This window comes from Falco peregrinus, chromosome 8, assembly GCF_023634155.1.
Source record: "Falco peregrinus isolate bFalPer1 chromosome 8, bFalPer1.pri, whole genome shotgun sequence".
Lineage (NCBI taxonomy): Eukaryota > Metazoa > Chordata > Aves > Falconiformes > Falconidae > Falco > Falco peregrinus.
In genome coordinates, this window is record NC_073728.1 from 36,401,533 (window position 1) to 36,426,924 (window position 25,392).

The 25,392-nt window shown below is 40.2% G+C and overlaps 1 protein-coding gene across 5 annotated transcripts; it reads left to right on the forward strand.

Annotated features, from left to right (window-relative positions):
* Positions 1 to 522: 522 nt before the first annotated feature.
* Positions 523 to 24,779, forward strand: RAB3GAP1 (RAB3 GTPase activating protein catalytic subunit 1). 5 transcript variants are annotated; one of them, XM_055812417.1, is made up of 25 exons: positions 526 to 710; positions 798 to 853; positions 1,788 to 1,863; positions 3,143 to 3,275; positions 3,502 to 3,580; positions 4,226 to 4,345; positions 4,949 to 5,114; positions 5,891 to 5,990; positions 8,439 to 8,520; positions 9,320 to 9,388; positions 10,088 to 10,161; positions 10,883 to 10,975; positions 12,337 to 12,506; positions 12,839 to 12,937; positions 13,278 to 13,450; positions 14,467 to 14,521; positions 14,801 to 15,169; positions 16,259 to 16,396; positions 18,027 to 18,254; positions 18,765 to 18,861; positions 18,951 to 19,054; positions 19,163 to 19,278; positions 20,504 to 20,606; positions 22,183 to 22,203; positions 23,554 to 24,779. In XM_055812417.1, the coding sequence occupies exons 1-25, from the start codon at positions 693 to 695 to the stop codon at positions 23,794 to 23,796; spliced, it is 2,982 nt and encodes a 993-aa protein (XP_055668392.1). In that variant the 5' UTR covers positions 526 to 692; the 3' UTR covers positions 23,797 to 24,779. The 5 variants fall into 5 exon arrangements, with proteins under 5 accessions (XP_055668396.1, XP_055668392.1, XP_055668393.1 ...); XM_055812419.1 differs by lacking the exon at positions 526 to 710 and adding an exon at positions 2,120 to 2,238 and having other exon boundaries at positions 792 to 853; XM_055812418.1 differs by lacking the exon at positions 22,183 to 22,203 and having other exon boundaries at positions 530 to 710.
* Positions 24,780 to 25,392: the final 613 nt, after the last annotated feature.

The window sequence follows — 25,392 nt, forward strand, 5'->3', positions numbered from 1 at the left end:
CCTTAAGCAGCAGACTCCACTTTTTTTTTTTTTTTTTTTTTTTCTGTCAGTAGCAGGCTGTGTTAGGGGTTAATACGGGAGGGACGCTGGGGCTGAAGCGGAGCTGTCCGGGTGTTGAAGGGCACGGGTGTGCTGGATGCCGGCAGCCCCGGGCGCCGTTCGGCGGGACGGCCGCCGGCTGCCTTGTTTTAGGGTCCCCGGGCCCGGGGGACACCCCAGCTCCCGCCGGGCACCGCCGGGCTAATGGTGACCGCAGCCAGGCCCCGGTACCCCAGGCACACGGAGGACCAGGCGGTACGGCACTCCGTTTACCCTCTCGGGCTATCCCTAACAGGAGCAGCCCCTGCCTCAGCTTCGCCGCGCCGTGAGGTGACCGCCCCAGCGGGAGCCTCCTCGGCGGCGCCCGTGAGGCCCTCCAGCCAGCCGCCAGCGCGGGGGGCCGCTCGGGTGTCCCCTCCCACGGGGAAGGGCGCCCGGGGGACGGGGAGGGCTCGGGAGGAAGAAGGATGCCCGGGGAACGGGGAGGCCCCGCTGCCGCGGCGGGGAGCCGGGCTCGGGAGGGCTCCGGCCGCGCCGCCCTGTGAGGGGAACCCGAGCGGCCCGCGGGCGGGACGGCGCGCACCGCCCTCCGCCGCCTTCCCGTGAGCCTCTGCGCCCGGGGCGAGGGGGTCCTGGCCGGGCAGCGGCGCAAGATGGCGGCGGACAGTGAGGTGGGTGCTGCCCGCTCCCCTCCCCTGCGCTCTGCCGCGGCGGCCGCGGTCTCCCCGCTCACTGTTTCTCCCGCTCTCTCCCTGCAGCCCGAGTCGGAGGTGTTTGAGATCACGGACTTCACCACCGCCTCCGAGTGGGAGAGGTAGGCGTTGCCGCCCGCCCCGCTCCCCTCGCCGCGGCCGCCGAGGGGGGCTGAGGGACCCCCTCACCGGGCTCCCCCCTCACCGGGCTCCCCCCTCACCGGGCTCCCCCCTCACCGGGCCCATCCCCCTTCACCGGGCCTCGGCGCCGCCGCCGGCCTCGCCAAGCGTCAGGCTGCGGTGGCCGGTAGCGGCGGCCCCCGCAGCTGGGCCCGGCGTTACGGCCGAGGCTCAGGCCGCAGCTGCCGAGTTGGGTTAAGAGGATCTAGGCAAACTGTTTCTGAGCTTAGTGGAAGGTCTGGCTTAATATCTCCTTGAGGGGGGTTAGAGTAAACATCTCGAAAGCTTATGTGCTTTCTTAAAGTACTCGCCCAGTTATTAAAGTAGTCGCCTCATAGCTGGAGCCTTTCAAAGTTAGTAGAACAACGTACATGGTTGTGAACGTACATGTAAGGTGAAGAATGCTCTTGTGTTCTTAATGCATTATTTTTTAAAAGGCTTTTTCCCATAACAGTGTCCGTGACAGGAGACAGCAATTCCAAGCACTACTTTTTAAATCTGTATTTAGTTTATAATTTTGTCTCAGATGCTTATTTGTCTGTGGACAGTGAAACAGCAGTATGTGTTAGAAGTAATATGCTGCAGTACCAGAAAAAGGTGAGATTCTGTCACGGCTTGAACATGCTTGTAGCAGTTGCTAAAAGTAACTAACATTTAAAATGTAAACATAGGAGGACCTTCTTATTTGTACTAGGAAGCAGTTGTTCCAGTTTTAGACTGATACTTGGGAGGGGTTTTTTTTGTTCTTGGTTTGTTCTTTGGGTTTGTTTTAAGGAATTTGATAGTAGGACAACATATTGCCTGCTTTTTGGTGGCTGAGTTACAATACAAGTTTAGTGTTCAGCAGATGTTAATGCCTTTTCCTCTCCTTAATAGATTTATTTCAAAAATAGAAGAAGTATTGAATGACTGGAAACTTATTGGGATTTCTTCAGGAAAAGCTCTAGAAAAGGTCAGTTGCTGCTTCTGAATTTTCTTTTACAATTTTAATTACTGACTAGGAATACACGTCTATATTGCATGGGGGTGCCATTTTCTTAGATGTGGCAGATTTTGTATTGGGGAATTTTGCTTACGAAAGTGGCAATTTGACAAACAGTTGCTGTGAATTTATTGGTGGGCTGTCTGCCAAACAGGCTGTTTCCCTGGTAAAGTTGGATCTTCATATAGGGCCTAGTGATTTTTTAGTTTTTTTTTTTTATTCCTAGTTTTGAATCTGGAAACATGGTTGAAGCTGTTCTAAATTCTTAAGGAGCTTCATTTTGCCCTGCCTTGTGCCATTGTCACACGTCAGACGCTTATGGTTGAGGTTTGCCTAGTACTATCTGTGAGTCAGTATGTTTCATAGATGAGAGATATTTTTTTCAAAGTCTAATTAGGGCATTTGTAGTGCTTTCTCAGTCCTGTAAAATGCAGAGGAAATTGCTGAACTTTTCTGCATGCTGCTGCAGATAAATTCAGCTGTTTCAGATTGAATGGCTGCTATATTTCCAGAGGAATTTTATGATTCTTAATTTTAATCAGGATATAGTGTATTCACAACAAAAACTTACATTATCTAATAAACTAGTTTTCCACCTTAGCTGTCAGTGTATTCCTCCATGTCGTCTTTCCAGACCAGACCTCTCTTCTTGATTTCTAGTGAGAAGACACCCTATACAGATCAAAGGATTGTCCAAGTTGCTTTATTTTATTAGAAACACACAATTCTGTACAATATTTTTTCCTAGTAACTTTCCTATGCTCTATTTTTGTTTAAAAATTAATTATCCTTACATACATAAAGTTTTCAAATTACAGATAAAAATTCATTTATCAGTGAAAGCATATTCAAAGTAAATATTAAAGAAGAATGATGTAGATAAAATACCAGGTGGGAAGCTTCTGTCTTTGGGAAAAGTTCAGGGTGCATATGCTTAAGATGCATAGATGCGTATGAGAGGATATATTTGCCACTTTATTGCAGTGTAATTCTGAATGCTTCTCAGTGATATCTGGTCCTCGAGATGAACATGATTATTGGCAACACGAATTAGAGCATTCAGCTACCATTATAAAGAAGTGCCTTGAGAATTTTTTTTTGAAGTTAAAACAGTGTTTAGCTGCTTAAGAATAAATATTTAGCAGTAGAAAAAGATGAATAAATATTATGGATCCTGTGGGCAGTATACTTTTTAAGGCTTGTGAATGTTAACTGAATGTGATCAAATAGTATCTTTTTTTATATGCAGGGTGTATATACCACAGGAGCATGGGAGGAGAAATCAGATGAAATTTCATTTGCAGACTTCAAATTCTCAATTACCCATCATTATCTTGTACAAGAACCCAGTGACAAAGATGGGAAAGAAGAACTGGTAGAAGGTAGCTGATAGTTCACTTACATAGCTGTAAGGATACTACAAAAGGCAGTTTCAGAATGTGAAATTCACAGTGTGTTGATTTGCTTCTGTGTGAAATTTTCTGGGGTCAGATGGGTGTGATCTGACACGCTTTTAGTATGCTTTGCAGTCAACAAATTGCTTATATAAGTAAATTACAAGTCAGCTGAATGGATGCTGATGCTCTTCTCTATCAATTTTTTTCACAGATGCCCTTCCTCTGCCTATGCAGGACTTGCTGTGCATGAACAATGACTTTCCTCCCAGAGCTCACTGTCTCGTAAGATGGTACTTATGCTGCTTCTCATCTTTAATACAAATAAGCGTAGCAATTGAAAAATATTTGAAGTTGACACAATCACATCTGTATTTTTTGCCATTGGAAGTTAAAGCTTAACTAAAATGATTCCTCATACTGGACGCAGGCAAGGAGTGCAAAAAAAGCCCACCATAGACTAGTTTTCTTAGACTAATTTTCATAGACGAGCTAAGCTTTTATATTGATAATGTTTAGACGCATTCTGAAAAAGGAAAGCTGCAGCATTTTAAGAAACTGTGACAACCATATGCTTACTAATGCAAATCTTGAGCACGTTATAGCATTGTTCTAGAGAGACTGGTTTTGTGTATAGATAGCTACAGTTTTTATTAACATAAAGTAAAAAACCTCAGGACTGTTAGATCTGGAAGTCCTCACATGATTTTGAGTACAGGGTTTGAGTGCTGTTAAGCTCCAGCGGTTTGTGATTTGAGAATCTGCAGCACTCCGCAGCACTCCGTGCCCACTCACTTCTTGACCTCTCTGAAAGAGGCGCTCACATCGAAATAACAGATTCCACAGTCTGTTGTATTCAGGTGACAATATTGCTAAAAAATGTGTGGTTTAGCTGGCTTGCTAAAAAAACACAAACGTGCTCTTTTTTGTTCTCTAAGGTATGGCTTACGTGAGTTTGTGGTTATTGCTCCGACGGCAAATAATGATGGGGTACTTAGTGAATCCAAGTGTAACCTTTTGCTGAGTTCCATTTCCATCGCATTGGGGAACACTGGCTGGTAAGCGAAAGCATAAACTTTTTACATGTCCAGGTAAAACTCTAGCATACTGCTATTGTGAGGAAAAAGTACTAATTTGTTAGCAAAATACTTTCAGAGTTTGTTGCATTTGCACCATAACATTGTTACAAAAAGATTTAAAAAAATTTCCCATGGAAACTTTATAAGATTGATTCCATGTGTTGTTTATATTCATTATTGTTTAAAAACCTTACAGGCTTTTTAAAAGCTGCTAGAAGTTATTGGAATAACTGGTATACAAAATACAACTTTTGAAAGGATTTGTTCCCTATACATGGTATCAGTAACTTTCTAATTTTTCTCAAAAAATATTTAGACTGAAAACTAGGTAGCTGAAGTCATGGATAGGGCTGTGCTTATGACATTTTTGTCATATATGTCAGCTTGTTAGGCGTTCCATTTAATGGTGAAATTCACAGTATTTTTCTTTGATTCCTATGAACCATTTTAAGCTGTGTTGCATTAAGAGAGAATATATTCTAAAGAATAAGAAATAATGTTGAAATTATGTTAAAAGATGTAGCTAGTAGACTAGAAGACAGTGTGACATTTCAAATAATCTGAAATATTCCCGTTTAATAGTCAGGTACCACTGTTTGTGCAAATACATCAGAAATGGCGACGAATGTATGTTGGAGAGTGTCAGGGTCCAGGAGTTCGAACTGACTTCGAAATGGTTCATCTTCGCAAAGTGCCAAATCAGTATACTCATTTATCAGGTTTACTGGATATCTTCAAATCGAAGATTGTAAGTGCATCTGAACATTTATAACTGATACTAAGAATGATTATTGTATTACCTGATTGCTTGTGGATTCGCTTCTGTCTTCTAGGGATATATTTTTTTTTTTTAATAAGAATGAGGCTTACAGTGCTGACACCAACAAAATCTTTTTCCTGCTATCACCAGTACCTAGCGATAAAGAAGGAAAATTGGTATAGGTTTTGTTCCTCAAATGTTACCACCTTCTTCCATTGCTATTTCCACTGGCATGTGAGGGAGTGTGTGTTTTACAGTCTCCTTGCAACAATCCTCTGTTACCCCTCCACAAAACAAACTGTTCTTCTGTTTAAGAGAAGGGAGGGTTGAGGTGGGTTCTTAATTCCGCTGCTTTGTAGCTCTCCTAGGTAAGTTAAGAGTGAAAAACAGCCTGGTGAAATACCAGGAGTCTGGGGAAGTTGCTTGTTTATGGACTGGTGTGGCTGACTGCAATGCTTCACAACTGGTACTGGTAGTCGGCAATCTCATCCAAACGCTGAGGGGAAAAAAATTCTTAGTGAAAACCTAACTCATTCTGGTCAGATTTACTTCTGAATTACCAGTTAAATGGAGCATATGAATGTCTCATGCATTTTATCTGTGAATGTCTTGTTGAATAATGGCTTTACTAGTAATACTTGGGGTGTTGCAGTTCTGATAAAATCAGCTCTAATACAAGTTATTTTAACTAATTTATGTTGGAGGCCTGGAGTGTTTGAGAGGATGTACTCTTTACATTGAATTTTTCCTGTAATATTTTTAAGGGATGCCCTTTAACACCACTGCCTCCAGTTAGCATGGCTATTCGGCTTACATATGTGCTTCAAGACTGGCAGCAGTATTTCTGGCCACAGCAGCCACCAGGTAGGAGGTTTATGTCCTCAGAATAACTTGTTTTAAGATAAGCAGTCAGTGCTGAAGAAAATGTTCCCGTATCTTGCCAGAAGAATTAAAACATTTTCTGCATTACTAGGAAAGGCTTCAGTTAAAACTGAGTACCATCCCACTCCCTATGACAGGTTAGCAAGCTTAAAGCTGCTCTGAAATCATGTCTGTGGCTTATGGTTGAGACAGGTGTTTTGGTTAGGGCTGTGCTTAGAAATATGCTTTTTTTTATTAGCATTTAGAGATACAGTGAGACTTCTAAAATGGTAGTATCTGTTTGGAGAGGAAAGGGTGACTGATTGTGGATCTAAAGAATTCTGCCCTGAATTCCTTAGGAAAATGTTTGGATTCAGGTTCTAGTAGTGCTAATACTTTACAGGAGTATTTCCGTAAAGTAATTGGTTTTAATACTTCCCTATTTAAGAGTATTAACAATGGGAAAGGGAGAAAATATTGTATGGACCTCACTTGAGGTAAAAGTTTGGATTTTTGTTGGTTTTTACACAATGCTAAGTAAGCCAAGGAGTTGATTGATTTATTTTTTTTTCATGCAGGAACATTTTCTGATCAAGCCTTTTGTTCTAATAGCTTTGTATAAGGGGAAAAAGGGGAGAAGTAATGTATAGCCCTGAATCTGAAGTACACGCACCAGACTTGATAAATTTATGTCATAGTGATGCTGTGGAAACCAGAGTGAGTTTGCTGGCTTGGTACTCTTACAGTGAACTCTCATATGCTTGCTTGGTGTTAACACGTTTTTGCTTGGGTATCAAGGATTTGGTTTTAACAGAACAACAGAACAATTTCTATATAGATGGCATCAGAAAATAAATTATAAACTTCTCTTGGCTCAAAGGGAAACAAATGTACAGGAAAAAGGTAGCTGTTAGTTCCTTCTTAGCATAGATTTTATTAGTGGTGTGGTATTTCAGGCACAGGGTGGTGGAGCAATTAAAATGCCTGAGTTCTTCTGGACTTTGTAGTAGTTTTATGTAACAAGTTTAAAGTATTTAGGGCACACTTAGACAAAACCTGTGTGACCTTGGTCTGGTTACTTAATTGTTTGGCTTTCCTTGGCTTTCAAAAAAATACTTTCTTATAGTAATCAAAGGTATGTTTTGAAGAAGCCTATAATGAAGTTGATCCCTCTGTGTTTGTACCTAAGGAATGTTGAAAATATGTTTAAAGAGAATCCTGCTCTTTAGGGTCGGAGAAGGTCAGTGCTCTAAGTGACAGTTTCTCTTTGTAGATAAACCAAGTTTACATAAAGAACTTGGGAAGCTGGTTCTACAGATTTTAATTTTTATTATTTCTGCAGACACAGAAGTTGGTGATTTCTGTAGTCGCTCTCTGCCTTGCTATAGTTATTCATCAAGTCAGGATCCCTGATTTGAGGTGAATGAGTTGTACCACTGATTGTATCTCTTGATTTGAGCAGTTTGAAAAAATGCTATTCTTTCAGAGGATTCTGGTTACGGGAGCTAGTGGCATAGTGTATTGCAGAAACTGGAAATGAACATCATTTTTACTGCTGTTGCTACATGCAGTTGTGGTTTTACATTCATTGTGAGAAACTAGACCTGTACTTTATTACCCTCACTTATTTAGCTCTTCTCAAATAAACCCAAAGAATTTAAATGTCTTTTATCTTCTCTGGAGAAGGAATTATGTAATTAAGTTATCCAAGTACTTCATCTGCTCTAATATTTTGCTTGTTTTGTGTGTAAATAGTTTGCCAGATGCATCTAAAATTAAGGATCAGATGCTGTAATAGCATTATTATAATGGCATTCCAATATGTTATTACCCATTTTAAACTTTTGTTCAGTGAAGGCTGTCTATTTTTGGTTTATATATTTGAAGGATGTAGCATGGGAAGTGGCTGAGGATGCTGGGAGGCATCTTTAAGTACCTGGGATTACAAGGAATCTCCCAGATCACTGGGTTATATCTTTAACTATAGGAGATGTAACATATCACTCTCTTCATAAAATAGTCAGCCTTTTAGAAGTGGTTGATTTTTCACTCTCCAGAGTTGCTCTTTTGGAGTCTTCCTCTTCTGCTTGGAATTGATTTCCTGCCTAAATGTTTTTCTGCCAAATTTGTGTATCTTTGTTCTTGTGTCAGCATTTACTCTTTAAGGCTGCCTTTATAGTTACCATCTTTGCCAGTATGAAGAAAGTAACCTTCCCTCAACACAGATTACTATAATTTTATCTGTCTTTTTGAATGTCCTGTTGTGTGATTACTTCTCAGTTTCTGCTGGAAACAATTCGATTGTATGCCAGGATTACGTTTTCATAGCTCTGTCACATTAGCTGCTCAGCTGTGCTCTGGTCATCCTGCATGCTACTGTGAAATTAAGATGATATGCTGCTTAAAATATTCCATAAATTCTGTATGGAAAATTTATCGATCTGTCTTCAGATATAGATGCTCTAGTTGGGGGAGAAGTTGGAGGCCTTGAGTTTGGGAAGTTACCATTTGGTGCCTGTGAGGATCCTATTAGGTAAGATAAGATTTGAGAAAACTGCGTTTTACAGCTTCCTTAATGGAGGGCTTAAAGGTACGTTATTTCAAATCTTAGCTTTGCCTGCCTATTGCTTAGCGTGCCTCTAACAGATACTTAATTATTCAAGCACATAAGAAACATCAGTGAAAAGTAATGGTCTAATAGCAAAGATGACCATTTGCAAAATTGTCTAATGATAATCAGAGTTCTAGTATGTAAACCTTTTGCCGTAAACTTCTGGAGTACTCCATTTATGTCTGAAACTATTACATTGAAATATACCTTAACTAGCGAGAAACTTTAAAAATTAAAGGGTTGGACTTATTCTCATCTTAATTTTGACATTTGTAGAAGACTTAAAATAAAGTGGGTCTGTAAACTGTGTTATTACATCTCCCTGTCCTCTCCTGTACATCCCATTACCACTCAGCAAATCTAGGAAACATTTTGATGTGTTGGTGGTTAATGCTGTAGGCAATTCGTGAAAGCTGTTTTGTACCTGGATACCTAGAATACAGTGTGCAGTCTCTCCTTTCGTAGAGAGGAGTTGTGGAAGAGTCCTGTGTGCCAGGTACTAGTAAAGTTTAGTGCAGTAGTGGGTGATGTGCTGTAGAATAACCAACAGAATGTATGCAGCGAGAAAACTCATTGGAAAACATGCATGTTTGTAGTTGTAGCTGCAGAGTACCTAGAGGGGCTTAAATATGAATATCACAAATACCTTTCAAGATCTTAACTGTGATGGAAAGAACACTTTCTACTAGCACTGAAAGATTTAAATCTTGTTTTGTTTCAGTGAGCTTCATTTAGCTACTACATGGCCTCACCTAACAGAAGGTATTATTGTCGACAATGATGTTTATTCGTAAGTATTTTGTCTGAATTGCAAATATCTAGAAGTGTACTTTATCTGTTGCTTAAGTACAGTAGTTAACATCTAAAACATTGTGTGTAGCTTTGTGTGTGAAAGAGAACTCATTCTGAGGAACGCTAAGGTCAGTTGATAGAACATCTCTTTTGGGAAAATGCCACCTTTCTAAATGCGTTTTTGTGTGAGAAAATATTATTGTATCGTAATCTCAACAGAACATACACCTCCTTTTTTTGGCATATTCCCATGCTAGACTTAAGTTTTGTGTATTGCATATTTCTTGAAAAAGATTATGGTGGAATGTGGAAAGCAAAAAGAATTAACTGGTTGACATCCCTCTGCCAAAAACTGTCATCCAGGTTTTCTGCTAAGCCTCCTAAAGAACAGTGTATCCTGATACTTAAGAAAGAAGAAAAAAAGTGGTTTATTGTTTTAATTAATGCAGAAATGAGTTTTCAACATCAGTACACTTTAAAGGAAGACAATTTAGTTCTACCTGAATTGTTCTCATGTTTCTTATGTAGGTACATGAGAACAGGGACTCTTGTTTGCATATTAGAGAGAGTGTCATGTTCTCCTATGTAATGTGTATATTATGGCTTCTGTGGCCTAACTGGCTATGACATTACATTTATTGAGAATTTGATACTCATCTCTTGCATACAGTGACAACATGACACTTTTTTTTTTAAGTGACTTGGATCCTATTCAAGCACCCCAGTGGTCCGTGAGAGTCGGAAAAGCAGATAATCCTCAGTGTCTATTGGGTAAGACATAAGAATTCCCTATCTTCTTACGACTTCTAAGCTGTTGTGAAGTTGGGATTGCATGGATGATTACCGGCTGACCTCTGTTTCCTTACAGCCTTTTTTTTTTAAGTGGATGTTATTTTGGGCTGCTTCTTCAAGAACACAAGTTTTGCAAAAACAGACGTTTCTGTTGTAGGTTATTCTGCATCTGTGTACCATCAACTTCATTGCTGTTCTGACTTCACCACGTTCCAGAGAATAAGCATTTACTCTGTGTGTTCTGTGAAAATTTAGATTTCCGAGAATCTTTACGTTCTATTAAGTGCCCTTTGCATATATCCATTTCCTTAGATGCATCAATCTATTTGACAGGCAGGATTGCTATGCCTGGAGAGCTGTACTGTTGTCTGTTCTTGCCTTTTAGCTTGTGGGGAAAAAGGCTTCAAAACTAAAAAAATTAACATGCTGCACAAGTTTCACCTTGCTTTGGGTGAAGAAGTAAGTTAAACTGAATGCAGAACTGTGCTTTGGAGAGGTGGCTGATAGCTGTCTTAAGTGTGCATTTCTCTAAGCTTTAATTGTGTGGTTTAAAGATATTTGTGCTTCAGGAAAAATTATCATGTTCTTTCAGATTAAAAGATAAAATTTATTGTCCCTCAGGCATAATTTTGAGAGTTAGCTTGTTGTTCAATGAGATTTTTAACTGAGTAGCTGTTCAGAAACTTCTTTTCTTGTACAGGTGACTTTCTTACTGAATTCTTCAAGCTTTGCCGTCGGAAGGAGTCAACTGATGAGATACTTGGAAGGTCTGCATTTGAAGAGGAAGGAAAAGGTAAAACTAAAATCTTGCTAATTTGTGTGAATTCTTTTAAATTGTTTCATGTTATTTTACTTTCCCTATCCCCTCTTCCTGACTGCAGATCGATCAGTATTTATACTTCTAACTGTTAGGCATTTTCTGTACTGCTCCTACGAATTTTCTGGTCAGTGCTACATGGTACAATTTCTCATGAATTCTAGGCCAGCTTACCTCCCAAAGCCCAGAGGACAGTTGCCTCTGTTACAGTTGGTGTTTTTTTCCCACTGGAATACAAGAGTTTAAAATTTTCCTAGTGTGTGCAAGAGTTGGTTTTGAGCACACGTCAGATTTGTACATGTTGTTTTATGTATTTTTTCTCTGCTCTTTTCTCCTTTTTTAAGTACTGTGTATTCTATGTTTCAACATCCAGTTTAAAGAGTCTTTAAACTGGAAGTTTGAAAGTTTAAACTTAAGTTTGAAAGACTTTGCTGTTATCCTCTCTGTTTTAAGGTATTTTAAGGAAAAAACAAAAAACCCAAACAAACCAGAATTATCTGACCAATGGGTCAGACTTTGTCCCAGCAGTATAGATACTGTCATCTTTTTGATGTCCCTTTCCCTTTCTTTTGCTTTTCTTGCTGTATACGGTGAACATTCCCTTCCTTCCTGCCTCGTCACCTCTTCCCTCCAAATATGGCCTGTATGGATGTATTTTCTTTGGTAATACTTGGTCGTAGTTTTGATGGAGCTCGCTAGTCAGCTTAAAAAGGTGTTAGACTGAGTAGGACGTGTGTTATTCCTAGTGCTTGACATGCAGTCTCTTTAACCCTCCTTATCTCTAATGTTCCTGAAATGTTTGCCAAGGTGAGGTTTTTCAGGCTGCTGGTAGTTTTTTACTTGAATTTGTCTGCCCTCTCTTTAACAGTATTTATTCATTTTAAAGTTTACCAGCAGCAACTCTGGAAAAAATCTTTTGATTTGAGGAGTTTACCTGAGGGCTCTAAAACAGAATAGTGTTTACACAATGTAAGGTTGTATATGTAGCGATTAATACTGGGTTTATTTTCTCTGCCAGTAACTGTCTGCAAGTGTGCATTACTACTACAGTAGGTGGCAGGCACTAACTACAGCCAACTCAGTCCAGACTGCATTCAGTAAATTAAGTCAAGGACCCTGTGACTCCTTTGTGACCTCATTCTGCTGCTTATCTTTGTGGCTAAGAGCAGTGAATATCAGGTATGGAACCTGACAGCACAGGGGTGTAGCTCTGGTTAACAGGGTGTTAAAAATCAATACAAGATAAACAGACTGTATGTTGACAGGTGAGCTTTTAAAGAGGGATGATCTTGTGTTTGTGTTTGTTTTGTTCTAATTGTTTTTATTTTGTTTTATAGACGTTGCTGATATTAGCCATGCTTTGTCAAAGCTCACAGAGCCAGCACCAGTCCCAATCCATAAATTATCAGTCACAAATATGGTTCACAGTGCAAAGAAAAAAATTCGCAAGCACAGAGGAGTGGATGAATCACCTTTAAACAATGAAGTTCTGAACACTATTCTCCTGGTAAGTGAGCTGTCTGTGCACACTGAATTCATATAGAACATAGATTTCATGGTTCCACTGATGTGTTTGGTTTAGAGTTTGTAGCAGAAGTATGAAGAAAAGTGTCTGATGTTAGCTCCATCGTTTGAATTGCATTGATCAGCTTCTTGAAACAGCCAAAGTCATTACAAGTCTGTGCAATATAAGTGGACTGAAAATGAACTCTGCTAACAGTTTTAATTACAGGGATTGCTGGGATGTAGCCAGCAGTAGTTTTACGGAGAAGCTGGGAAAAATCAGGAAAAACACACTGATGGAAGTGTTGAACTTTTTTTTGGTTTTGTTTCTTCAAGTTCTTATTTCCTGATGCTGCTGACAAAGTTGCAGATGGATTTGAAAGCAGAACTAGCCCTACAGCAGGAAACAATCCTCCTCCAGAGACTGAAGAATATGTAAGTTTTACTGACTGGCACTCCTGAGAGATAAAAAGCAATTTTGAGTGTGTGTGTTCATACAGACTTTGCTGTGTTTACACTGTGTCTTGTAATAGACAATTTTTGGAAAGGGGAATTTACCTTTGTGGAATCTCTAGGTAAAAATAGTGCTGCTTGTTTTTTTTCTTCCCCCTTCTAATTTCTTCTTTTTCTTTTTTTTTTCTTCCAAAGATTGTCATTTTTGGTAGCTTATACTTAATTAGCCCCTTTTATATTGACAAGCATGAAAGAGATCATATCATTTTGGAAAAAATGCCATTTTTTCTGTATTTCTTGCTTTCATTTATTTCTTACGTAGAATCTCTTCGGTCAGTTTAAATCTGCTCCTTCTGATAGTCTGACGTACAAACTAGCTTTATGCCTTTGTATGATAAACTTCTACCATGGAGGAGTAAAAGGAGTGGCACATCTTTGGCAAGAATTTGTGTTAGAAATGCGCTACAGATGGGAGAACAACTACCTTATTCCAGGGTAATTTTTTTTGTTTTGTTTTGTTGCTTCGTCATAGAAAATGTTCTTTGTTTCAGGAACAGAGTGAGTTCACTATGACTTTGAACCATACTGTTTGGGTTTTTTTAAATTTCAAATGCTATGTTCTGTTTTTATTGCCTTACTTCCTTAAAGCAAGAAAGGATAGGGAGTAGGGAAGAGCATCTGTGTCTTCCTTGGAAAACCTCAGGATGCTTTGGGAAGCTCAAGTTGAAGAGCACTCCATTGTGTGAATGAAAGGGGAGGGCAGGGAGCTTATCCAAAAGCTTGGCTTCTAGTTTATTGTTAGATAAAAATGAAGGAGCTGATATAGGGAGAAACAGCTGTACCTTGTGGTGTACTTTTGCCACTTTACTAAGGGAGCTGTTCCAAGTTCCTGCTGGTGTAACAGCCTTTCAGGCAGCTCATGCTGTATCAAGTAGTCCAGCCCTTCCAGGTTACGTCCGCTGCAGCAGAGTTTGTTGCAGAGCAAATGAAGGATTCTGTCAGGATGAGATATCAATGTGGAGCAAGAATGTATGTTGTCCTACCCCACCGCCCCCATCCCCCCCTTTTTAATTTTTTTTAAATGGCATGGACTGGCCATTTATTCACTGGTTTGTCCTTTCAAATGGTTACACTAACATAAAATGGAAGTTGACTCTATCATTGCAATTTTGAAAGTAAAGTCAAAGGTGCTTAATTTCTGTTTGAAAACAGTTACCCTTTTAACTCCCAAATGGAAAGCTGCCCAGGAAATGCAGGGTGTGTCCGTCTCATTCTGGTGCCAATGATCTTTCTCAGAAATGACCTCTAGGAAATAAATGTAGTTTAACTTCTGGGCTTGTTCAGTCATGAGCTTGTCTTCTGAGACCGTAGAAGAGCTGTGTAGTTCTAACGGTGGGATTGGGTTCAGTGTGGGTATTTGCCCCTCTTTTGCATTTCATGTGATTTAAGAGCACGTGTGTGAAAGATTCAATTTCATAATTGATAATGGTTACACTTCTACCTTTTGTTAGATTAGCTAACGGCCCTCCTGATCTGAGATGTTGTTTGCTGCATCAGAAACTTCAGGTAAATATCCCAAATTTAAAAATTATTTTTCCTCTAAGGAAACTGTCAAAATTATAGCGGTTACTAGCTAAATATGTTGTTGTAGATGTAGTTGTTCTTGTAATTTTGGGTGTGGACTTCATTTCTTGGGAAGATCTTTGTTATAGCAACAAGTTTGATGGAATTATTATCTTGTAGATTTATGTAAGAAATTTTTGGTGACTCCAAGTTTTTCTGTGACATTGTTTCCATAAGAGAAGTAATTGCTAAACAATTATTTTTTTTCCTTTAACTTGTTAGATGTTAAATTGTTGCATTGAAAGAAAGAAAGCAAGAGATGAGGGGAAGAGGGGGAGCGTGTCTGATCGTTCACCTGGGGGTGCTTCTGGTGATACTGGAAAAGGAGGAGACCACTCTGGAGATAACCCTGATAAGGAAAAAGAAGTTGGCAAGTCTTGGGAATCTTGGAGTGACAGTGAAGAGGAATTTTTTGAATGTTTAAGTGACACAGAAGATCTTAAAGGAAATGGACAGGAAAATGGAAAGAAGGGAGGACCAAAAGAAGGGAACAAAGAGTCTGTAAACTTAAAACCAGAAGGTCGTCTGCATCCACATGGAAAGCTGATGCTGCTGCATCCAGGAGAGCCCCTCTACATTCCAATAACACAGGTTAGGTAGCAAGAGTTGAGCCAGATGCGCAATATGACTCTCACGCAATATGGCTTTACACCTAGGATTGTGAAACTATATATAGTTTGCAGGTTATAGTCTGTTGTTAAAATTAAGTGGTTTTGGCCCAGGACCTTGTTTTCTATTTTTAAATCTTGAGGAGGCTGTTAAACCAAAATCTCACGTGCTCCTTGTTTTACTTGAGAATGGGTCTCCTTACCAAATTTCACTTAAACCAAGTTTTTTTTAAACAAGAATTAAGCTGCCTTGCGTACCTTAAATCCGGGATTCTTTTTATTGCCAGCTCTTAAGGCACCTTCCATCCCCTCCTAACTCTTCTTTTCTGTAAAGCAGGAACTGCTGTGGTTCTTCTACCAGGAGAATTCCTAGCTGACTGATCAGAGTACTGGATCAGTTTTGCTGTTTTTTTTGTTGCTTTGTTTTTTCCTTCTTCTAAGAGAAAGATTTTTCAACTCGCATCAAAAGTCACCAGTTTTCAGTATCATCAAACTACTGGAAATGTTACCTGACACAGACTGCCTTGCGGAGTGACTAGGGAGGAAATAGGAAGTGGTGGTGTTGGAGGAAGTAGTTTGAAATCAGCCGTGCATGAGGAGTACAGTATTTTTTATTCACTTCAGAGAAGTTATTTTTAATGAATATTGCTTTGCGTGGGTAAAAGGTATTAGCAGAGTGTAGTCAGGCAAATGTTGTCAATTAATTATGCGCTGACAGTATCAATGGCAAAAATTCTGCATTGCTTTAGGTAGATTTTCAACCATCACAACAAAATAGTATCAGTCAAACACTTCCTGGACTTCATCTGGATTTTGGCATTTTAACAATATGTCCTTATATTGTTACTTCAGTCTCAGGCTGTTTTCTCTGTAGTTTCTTGTTTTTAGTGTCTTCTTCAGATGCGTAGCTTTATGGTAAACAGTTTAAGCAGTAAAGAGTTACGATTATTCCCTTGGAGTACAAAATAAAGTAGAATGAACTTTTGGTGACAGGGAGCTTTCCACTCCTTCCTTAATCAGGGCTAAGTCTCGGAGAGGCTATTTGTCAGCTTGGTTTTTTTCCACGTTACAGGAACCAGCGCCCATGACTGAAGATTTGCTGGAAGAACAGTCTGAGGTACTGGCAAAACTCGGGACATCAGCAGAAGGTGCTCATCTTCGGGCACGCATGCAGAGCGCCTGCTTGCTGTCAGATATGGAGTCTTTTAAGGTAGTACTCCTTGAAGAATTCTGTGAGGCTGCTTTCTTAAACTCTCTCTCTTGCTTGTGTTTAAAAATTTTGAAGTTTTTTGACAGGGTGGTTTTTTTCTTCTCCACAAAACAGTTTCAAAATAGTTTGAAGTTGAAAATAAAGACCTATTGGTAAAGCTCTTACTCATAGATTTTGAAATATTTTATCTAGCCTGTTATGCTGTAACGTTCCAGTAAATTTGCACAGTGATTGTGGAAAGGGAAAAAACCCCACAAAACATACAGTTCATAAATTGGGAATTAAAATGCAGACCAGCCCGTGCAAAATGATGTCAGGAGACAACTGAGCATCAAAGTCCTGAATCAAAATTACATGTCTCTTACTCCCACCACTTGTAGGTTTCATTTAGTGCCTCTTACCTGTACTTTTCACTGTGTCTAGCTTTTTAAAATGCACCTTTAATCAGACTTCAAATGGATAGAATATGAAGGTGGTGTAAAAGAAAAAAAGAATCTATTAACATGTTCACAATTTTGTATTTGGACTTTGGGGAGGTGGACATAATTTTTTACGTAAAGTTAATGATGTTTTGTTCTTTAGCAGGAGGGTAAGTTACCACTACTTAAAAGTCTCTCTTTGTACAGCCGTTCATCAAATTGGGATTGGACTAGCTGTGGTTTTGAGTAATTTGTTCCATGTCTCTTCTGAGCTCTGCAGAGGGAGCTAAGAGCACATACACAACTGTCATCAAAGGATCCCAAAACTCTAAAAAGATTGGTGATTCTGTTGTGAAATAGTTTCTTTTTTTTTTTTTTTTTAATTATTGCCATAATAATGGCAATGTTTCCCTAAAAGGGTACATATATGTACTGTAGAGTAAGAGTATTTATATCAATATCAGTTTATTAGCTGCGACTCCTGTCATATTAAATAAAGGTAGTGGGTTTATTTCTATGGTGCAAGTGATCTAAAAACTCAATAATATAGAACTATAATCGGAAGCAGAAGTGCACTCTTGATAGATACATTGAATAGAAAACCAGATTTCCTTTTATGTTCTAGACCTGTGGATGTATTTATTTGTGTTGACATTGCATCTATGAAAAAATGGAATTGTTTTTGTTTGGGGGAGATTTTATTTTTCAAGTTTCTTTTTGAAGGAAGAAGAAAAGATTAATTTTGTTACTGGAGTGTTAAAAGACGGAAAGTTGATGCTGAAAGTGTTATTTATGCAGCCCAGTGATTCTTTTGGGCTTAGGCTGTTTTTCATCTAAGTCTTTACTGGTCTAAGCTTATACATAAAAAATTAGTTAAAGTTCACACTTAATGCATGTATCACGTACCAGACAGCAGCTTTGGTTAACAGCGTAATTTTGAGCTTGCCTGAAATAACTGTTAAATGTATTGATTTGGGGCGGCAAGAAAAAGCTTTCTTTGTATTTGTTGATGGTGTGGGTTTTACCCCTTGCCACTGTCTGGGTTTATGCTTTGTTCCTTCACTCTGCCAGCTCTCTTTCATAGTGTGCAGTTTGGTGACTGTGGACAGAATTCGAGTTTTGGTTCCTAGCCTGTTCTCTGCCTTCCTACCCAGATTATCATGTTTTTATAGGATTTTTCAGGCACAGATTTTATCTCCTTTTCATTCCAGGCAGCTAATCCTGGCTGTTGTCTGGAGGATTTTGTGAGGTGGTACTCCCCTCGGGATTACATCGAAGCAGAAGTGGTTGATGAGAAGGGGAACATAGTCGTTAAGGGTGAGCTGAGTGCCCGAATGAAGATTCCTAGCAACATGTGGGTAGAGGCCTGGGAGACAGCAAAACCGGTCCCAGCTCGGAGGCAGAAGAGACTGTTTGATGACACTAGAGAGGCAGAGAAGGTAAAAAGCACTGTGGCTAGTGATCGTCTGATCTGTGTAATGCTTACAGCAGCCCTTTCTTCTTCCTCCTTCTGCAAGGTTTAAACATCAACAAGTCATTGCACTGTGTTCTTGGAGTTACTAAACTTTTTGTGCATGGCGCGAGGTTAATCAGAAATTCTTGCCGCTGCATAACAGTGTGTTTGAAGTATCTAAAATAGTGTGTGGAATGTAACTTCACAAGCTGTATTACTTAGGTCCTTCTTTGAATTATTAGTAAATAAAACAGGTTTTTATCTGCATGTATGTGTTAGGAAACTGAAGTGTTCCTAAAACATAATTATTTCTAGTTTCATTCTAACCTGTTGAGACTGTAATCACTGAAAATTCCTGCAAAACTGCTTGAGTCCTCTCTTACAATGATGCTCCCTTCTTGTGAATTATTCCATATAGGTGCTCATCCTTCATAGTTAACCTTATCTTTGGGAAGTAGTTTTGATCACCAATATATTGATTTTTCTAATGTTCTAGGTGCTTCATTACCTTGCAGTTCAGAAACCAGCTGACCTTGCAAGGCATCTCTTGCCTTGCATCATCCATGCAGCTGTACTCAAGGTAAAGGAAGAAGGTAAATAATGCTTCATAATTTATTAAGATATTTTAGGGTGAACGCTGATACGATAATTACAACTTCTTTGTTTCTTTTCCTCCAAATAGAAGCACTAGAAGATATATCTTCAGTTAAGAAGATTATTAAGCAGATAATATCCCATTCCAGTAAAGTTCTACGATTCCCTGGTCCAGAGGACAAGAAGTTGGAAGTAAGGCTTTTTAACTGGCGGGTGCTCAAAACCTGACAGACTTTTGCACTGCTCACAGGAGTGCTAAAATAACATCTTTTAATTTTCACTTTTATTAAACTCCTGCAGGAAATCATTGCTCAGATCATGAGTGTGGAAGCTATCATTGCCAGGGCAAGGTCTCTGAAAGCAAAATTTGGGGTAGAGAAATGTGAAAATGAGGAGGAGAAAGACGACCTGCAAAGGTGACTGCTGATTTTTTTTTTTCTCCCCCCCCCCCTGCCCAGTGTTGTTTTGCTCTTCCTCTGTTGCCCTTTTTATGTAGTTTCAAAATTTAGGACAGATTCAAGTGGTGATAATACAGAATACTAAGGAGTCATGTGTAGTAGCTATAAACGTTAGGTGTCTGTAGGCTACCTAGAGATGTATGTGGGTACCCAGAATGCTCCTCTAAGTAACCATCTCTTTGAAAACACGTGATACAGGTTGTTTTAATGGAATTTGTTTTTATCTTGACAGCACTGGGGACTTAGTTTAGTTTTTCATGTTTGTAAAAGGTATATTTGATTAACTTTGTTACAACAGAGGTGAAATTAGAAGGACTAGGAATTCAGTATTTTCTATAACTACTATGGAATGAAATACACCCCACCCCCCAAGTTACGCTTTCTTACTCTAGTCTCTTTACTATGGGAAACATATTACTGAGGAACCATATGAATGAAAAGCAACAAGCCAGGTTTCATTGCTTCACTACCTGCTATCAGATTATTTACTTATTGCTAAAGATGGCTAACATGTACCGTTAAAAAACCCAACCAAAACCCAACCAACCATGTTAACTTCTCGCTGCGGTGCTGAGAGGGAGCGATTGGTATTTTTATACCTGTTGGGAGTTTGGAGGAACGGTGTCTGACCAAAGCAGTATCTTTGTGCTCAAAAAAATAGTCATGTTGTTACTACTACTGTGTGGCCAACACCATGACGGCTTTTCATGTTGAATTTACACATCTGCATTAGGAGCCTGGGTTCTGTTTGTGGTTAATTGAGAGAAGCAGTCCTTTCAGAGGCTGAGTTGCATTAAGTGGCCCTGCTGCTGGGGTTGCAATGGTAAATGGTTCTAGAATTCTGCCCCTCCTGACCTGACGTGGGAGGCCGCTGTGTTCAGCTCGGTTTTGACCTACGTAACCTATGAAAGAACAGCTGCTTGTATTAGCACTAAAGAAAGAGCAAAAGGTAGGAAGGAACAACTGAAGGCTAAGGGGGGGTTTAGTCTTTAGGGTAGAGGGAGAGGAGTAACGGGATGAAAAGGTGATGATGGTGTTTGAGTGGGATGCTGAGAAATGTCAGGGTTGTCTTGCTTTTTGCAAATGGTGCTAGGTGGAGACCTCCTCACAGAAAACAGTTCTGGTTTGAGATTAGCTGAGAATTAAACATCCCTTTTTCCTTTTCAATAATTTGTACCACCAGATTTGTAAACTGTCTCCTGGAGCAGCCAGAAGTATCAGTTATTGGTGCAGGAAGAGGACCTGCTGGCAGCATTATTCACAAGCTGTTCGTGAACGCTCAGAGGGTAAGAGAAAGCTCTTGGCTGCTTTGCAGACACTTCTGATGTAAGCAGTATGAGGCAGCAACTTATCATATGATACCAGTTTATTTTGTCTGCATATATGCATGTACTGTCATAAATGTGCTTGAGGTTTTTTTACGTTTGTGGTGTTCCGACATGATTTTGGCAATAACAGAGCCTTGCAAGATGGAAGAAGAGTAAGTGACCTGGGATGTTAAAACAGTCAAAGCCAGCTAGGTAGATAAAGGTGTCACCAATGTTTAATTTGCTTCAGAGGGTGACATCACTAATCCATTATGGCACAAATTTCAGCTTTATTCAAGTTACACAATATATGCAACATCACAGCAAGAGCAGTCACGTGTGTTGATTGTTTCACTTAGGAATGCAGAGAAACATGTCATAACATTTATTATTTTAGGAGGAATTAACTTTTTAGATTGAGGCTTATACTTGAGCTTTCTTCTGTGGAAACTAGTGTGCTTAGGGAAGTTTCAGTTCTTTTTCAGTACAACTCTACATGCAGTTCACTTATTGCCAGTGTTGCGTCTGTTCTCTAGAAACCCTTCCCCAGCCTCTATTGGTATAGATATTCCCTTTTTCTCTTAAGCAGATTCTGTAATAATTAGCCTTAAAGTACTGATTTCCAAACTTCTTGGACTGCAGTCAGCCTTCAGTTTCTGTCAGAATTACACCTCTTGATAGCATCAAATTATCTGACTAAAATGTAAATACAGTGGTAATAACAAGGTTAGCGTAAGTATTGCAGACATCTTAAGAGCCTGAAACCCTGTTGAAAATCATTGCTATAAAAATGTTGTGATTGGGTATTAAACTCTAGTAGGGTATGGATGCTTTTGTAATAATCTGTATTTTGCAAGTCAGCATAAAAAAAGGACCATTCTGAAAATAGCCCATGGTTGTTATTCTGAGAAATGAAAATCGGAACATTTATTTTATCCTTCTAGTCTCTAGGGAAAATCTGATTGCAGATCTCAACTTGTCAACCAGCCTTACTTACAGGCTCCCCTATGAAGCCCAGGACTGTGCCCTGTAAGTGTACACAAGCGTATGCGCTTGTCTCTTTAATATTGAGGCACTATGTTTTTAAAGGGGAGTAAGAGTTTCTAGTGTCAGTGTTAAAGATGTATGTACATTTCTAGGGTTTTATTTCCTTTGAGATACCAGTGACTGAAGCTTGGTTACAGAAACTTTCCACTAGTAGCTGGTCACTGTTAATTAAGACTTTAGTAGGACAGGAGCTAACTTGCTACAGGCCCCTGCTGGGTGTTGAATCTGCCATGAATTATTTCAGTTGACACCTGATTGGTAAATAGAAGTGGAATGACATCCTTGTTCATTATTTTTTGAACCTGGACTCATCTCTGTGAGTTGTGTAAAATGTGTTGTTGTATTCTCAAGTTTTCTCAGGAAAATTATGATCGCAAATGCATGTTCTCAGAAGTAGAGTGCATGATGTTCTTAAACCTACAATCTCCTTCTAACCTCTTGTAAGCCACCTCTGACTTGCCTTTGTTTCTATCTTTCATCACTGGTTCTTTTCTCATCCCTTTCCAAGCTGACTGAGTCTTCTGATGAGGTAACCAACTTTGTCCCTTGTTTCCCACTCATTTTCCCTAGCTGCATAGAGCTGAACCTTTCAGTAGATACAGTACAGCAGCCTGATTTAGTTTGTGCTGTTGTTCACATACTAAGCATAAAAATAATTTTGTGTTTCCAGAATGGTTTTTCCTCATTCATAGTTTGTTTTTAGAGCCTACCAGGTAGCAAAAAGAGAGAGAAATCTTTTTTTAAAAAAAACCAAAATTCCAAGGCAAATGGAAAAAAAAACCCCTTCAAGTGACTATTAGCATTTTCTGATGCTGAAATATGTGGCCATGACTTTATATTCTTCCCTCTTGCTGTCACTGTTTTTTGTTTATTGAACAGCCAGGTATCTGGGGCGGGAGGCAGTGATGGACGGTACCTGAATGTTGCAATCTAGACAGCAGGGCTTCCTGAAACTACTGGGCTTTTTGGACAGAGGTAGATGTTTGGGGAAGAACTGGGGTAACTGCCAGAAGTGTAGCCCAGGGAACATCCTCTTGGTTAGTTTCCTAGAATTGTTCTTGTAGGATCAAGTGGCACTTGTCCCTGGTGATTTCTCTGGTGGCACAGGCTGCAGAGCAGTACCAGGGCCCTGCTCCTGGGGAGGGGGTGGGAGCGGAGGTGCAGTGTGGCCCACGATGGTCGTCCAGTGGATTCTGCCCCACCTCAGGGGGACACTGCCAGTCTTGAGTTGTGTACACTTAAATGAGGGCCCTACTTGGGGGTGGGTGTGTGTACACATACGTGTATGCAATCAGGGAATGGTTACAGGGCTGATTGCAGCATGTCAGCCCTTCTTCCAGTATTCAGATGTTAGTGTTGCTGCTTACCAGCTCTGAGGCAAAGACTAACTGTGGAGATTGCAGTGTCTCGCTCTGCACTGCCATGCTGGCAAGCCTCTCTCTGGCCGTGAACACACATATTGCAGTAGTATTTTGAGTTGGAAAAGGCAGGTGACAATTAGTCTAGACTCCAGTAGCGGCACTGATGATTTTTAAAGGAAGGCTGGCTTGGCCTCATGTAGCCACAGCGAGTGGAGGGGAGGGCCCTCCTGCTTGAGAAGGGGGCATTTTGTGTGGTCAGAACCCTTGCTTCACACCAAAAAATCAGGAGCTTCATCTAGACTGAGCTTCACCATCTACACGTGAAGGTTCTTCCATCCGATTGTGTGCAGTTGATTTCTTAACATCCCATTAGTGTCTTGCTCTGCTCTGTGTGCACATAAAGCCTTTTGATGTGTTCACCATTTCTAATCTTCCTCTGTTCCTCCTCAGAAACATTTTCTGAACCCTATCGTTAAGAAACAGCTTGCCCTGTAATTATACCTCTGCTCTTGTTTAAGGTGGCTGCAGTGCCTCCGCTTGATGAAGAATTGAGGAGATCGGGTTCATCGGAGGAGCGAAGGCTTAACACGGGGGTAGTTTCAGATTTCCCACCACCCACAGGTCGTGAGGTGATTTTGCGCACAACTGTCCCCCGCCCTGCACCTTACTCCAAACCGTTACCCCAGCGCATGTACAGCGTGCTGACCAAGGCAGACTTCCGACTTGCAGGTGCCTTTTCAGCAGATACAACCTTCTTCTGATGTAACCACCTGTGGTCATCTTGGGTGTCTTCACAACCAGCGTGCTCTTCATTTTCCTGCAGGGAAGTTACTGTTACAGAGGGATGGGCCTGTGGTGAGGAGACAATACAGTCATTGCTAGTTGACAGAGTGTCATGTTCCCAGGCACAGAGCTGAATGGGCAGCCGAGCAGGGTGCCTGGAGCAGCTTCACAAGTCATTTCAATCAGAATCTTTGGGGAAGAAAGTTTGGCTATCTCCTCTCTGTCCAAAGGGAGTGTAATATTTTTTTTGCATTAGCTTGTTGAATAATGGACATGAATGAGCTGTATGCAAATAATTCATGGTGAAATTCATGCAGAATGTGCTGCTCTATGGTTCTTAATTAGATTTTATCAAGTGACGTTAGTTACTGAAATTGATGTGCAAACATTAAGTAATTTGTATTTATTGCTAATCGTATTTTTTGGTTAATCACGAAGTTGCAATGACTTCTAAACTATCCTTATTTTCATTTAAAATACACAGTAGAGTCTAGCTCATGGTAAACTCTCCTAGCGTTGCAGCAGTTGTCCAAAAAGATCTTGTTTTGGCCGCTTCTCCCAAACAGAAATAAATATATGTGGGGCTGTAAGTGGACCATAAGCCTGATACGTGTCAGCGATCCACTTAAAGCTACTTTATATCCTGCCCTGCATGCAAGGGCCAAAGCTGGATGTAAATGACACACACAGAGGCATTTCACTGGAAGCAAGGCACTGGTTTGTAGAGACCCGTTGAATACAGGATCTGTCCTTGATCCAGTAAGACAGAGCAGTTGTGTTGCCTGCTGGAAGCTAACCCCCTGGCTATCGTGCAGACACCATGACGTCTGTGTGCCAATGCTGCTTTACAGTGGTCTTCGTTTCGGTGAGAATCGGCAAAAGATCAGCATTACTTTACAAAATGAAATGTAAAAAGAGCTACAGTATGGTGACATTACTCAATAAATCAGAACTTACTGGCTTTCAGGCTTCTTTGGGTACCAGTCATGGTTTTTATAAAATACTTGCTAAATGTCATTTTTGGATGAGCAGCACTTGTGACTGTGACTATATACAGTCATATATATATAGTGACAGTTACCCTGAAACTTCGCTGAGGGGAACAGGCGTCAGGGGTTGGAGCGTTTCCCTCAGAGCTGTATCAAGTAGAAATACATTATTCAAGGTAAAGAAGCATTAGGTCTTCTTCAGAGAAAATCTTGTCACAGAATTTGTTCTCCAGGCTGTTTGTGTGTTTTTTACCTGAGGCAAATTCCTCTGATAAAAGACAAAGACCAATTTAGCTGTCGTTTAACTGTCTAGCGTCTTTAAAAGAAATGGCACGAGGCTCATTACTAAGTAATCCAACTTCTTCCCTGATACTCTTGGCTTCCTCCTCTCCTGACTGCCTAAATGACATTTTACATTTAAGTGGGGCCTCTCGGAAAGGCTGTATGAACCTGAAAACCCCTCACTTGCTTATCAGGCTGTTCTTACTTGATCTTTCAAACTGCTGAAGCGATGATTCCTCTGATCATCCTTAGAGAACACAAACATCGTGTCATGGTTTTGTCAGGTAGGTACCCAAAGGTGTC

Coding starts and splice junctions, on each gene's coding strand:
- RAB3GAP1 (XM_055812417.1), top strand. Junction 3,276..3,501: donor GAAAGAAGAACTGGTAGAAG/GTAGCTGATAGT, acceptor TTTTTTTCACAG/ATGCCCTTCCTCTGCCTATG. Junction 14,522..14,800: donor TGCTGCATCAGAAACTTCAG/GTAAATATCCCA, acceptor TTAACTTGTTAG/ATGTTAAATTGTTGCATTGA.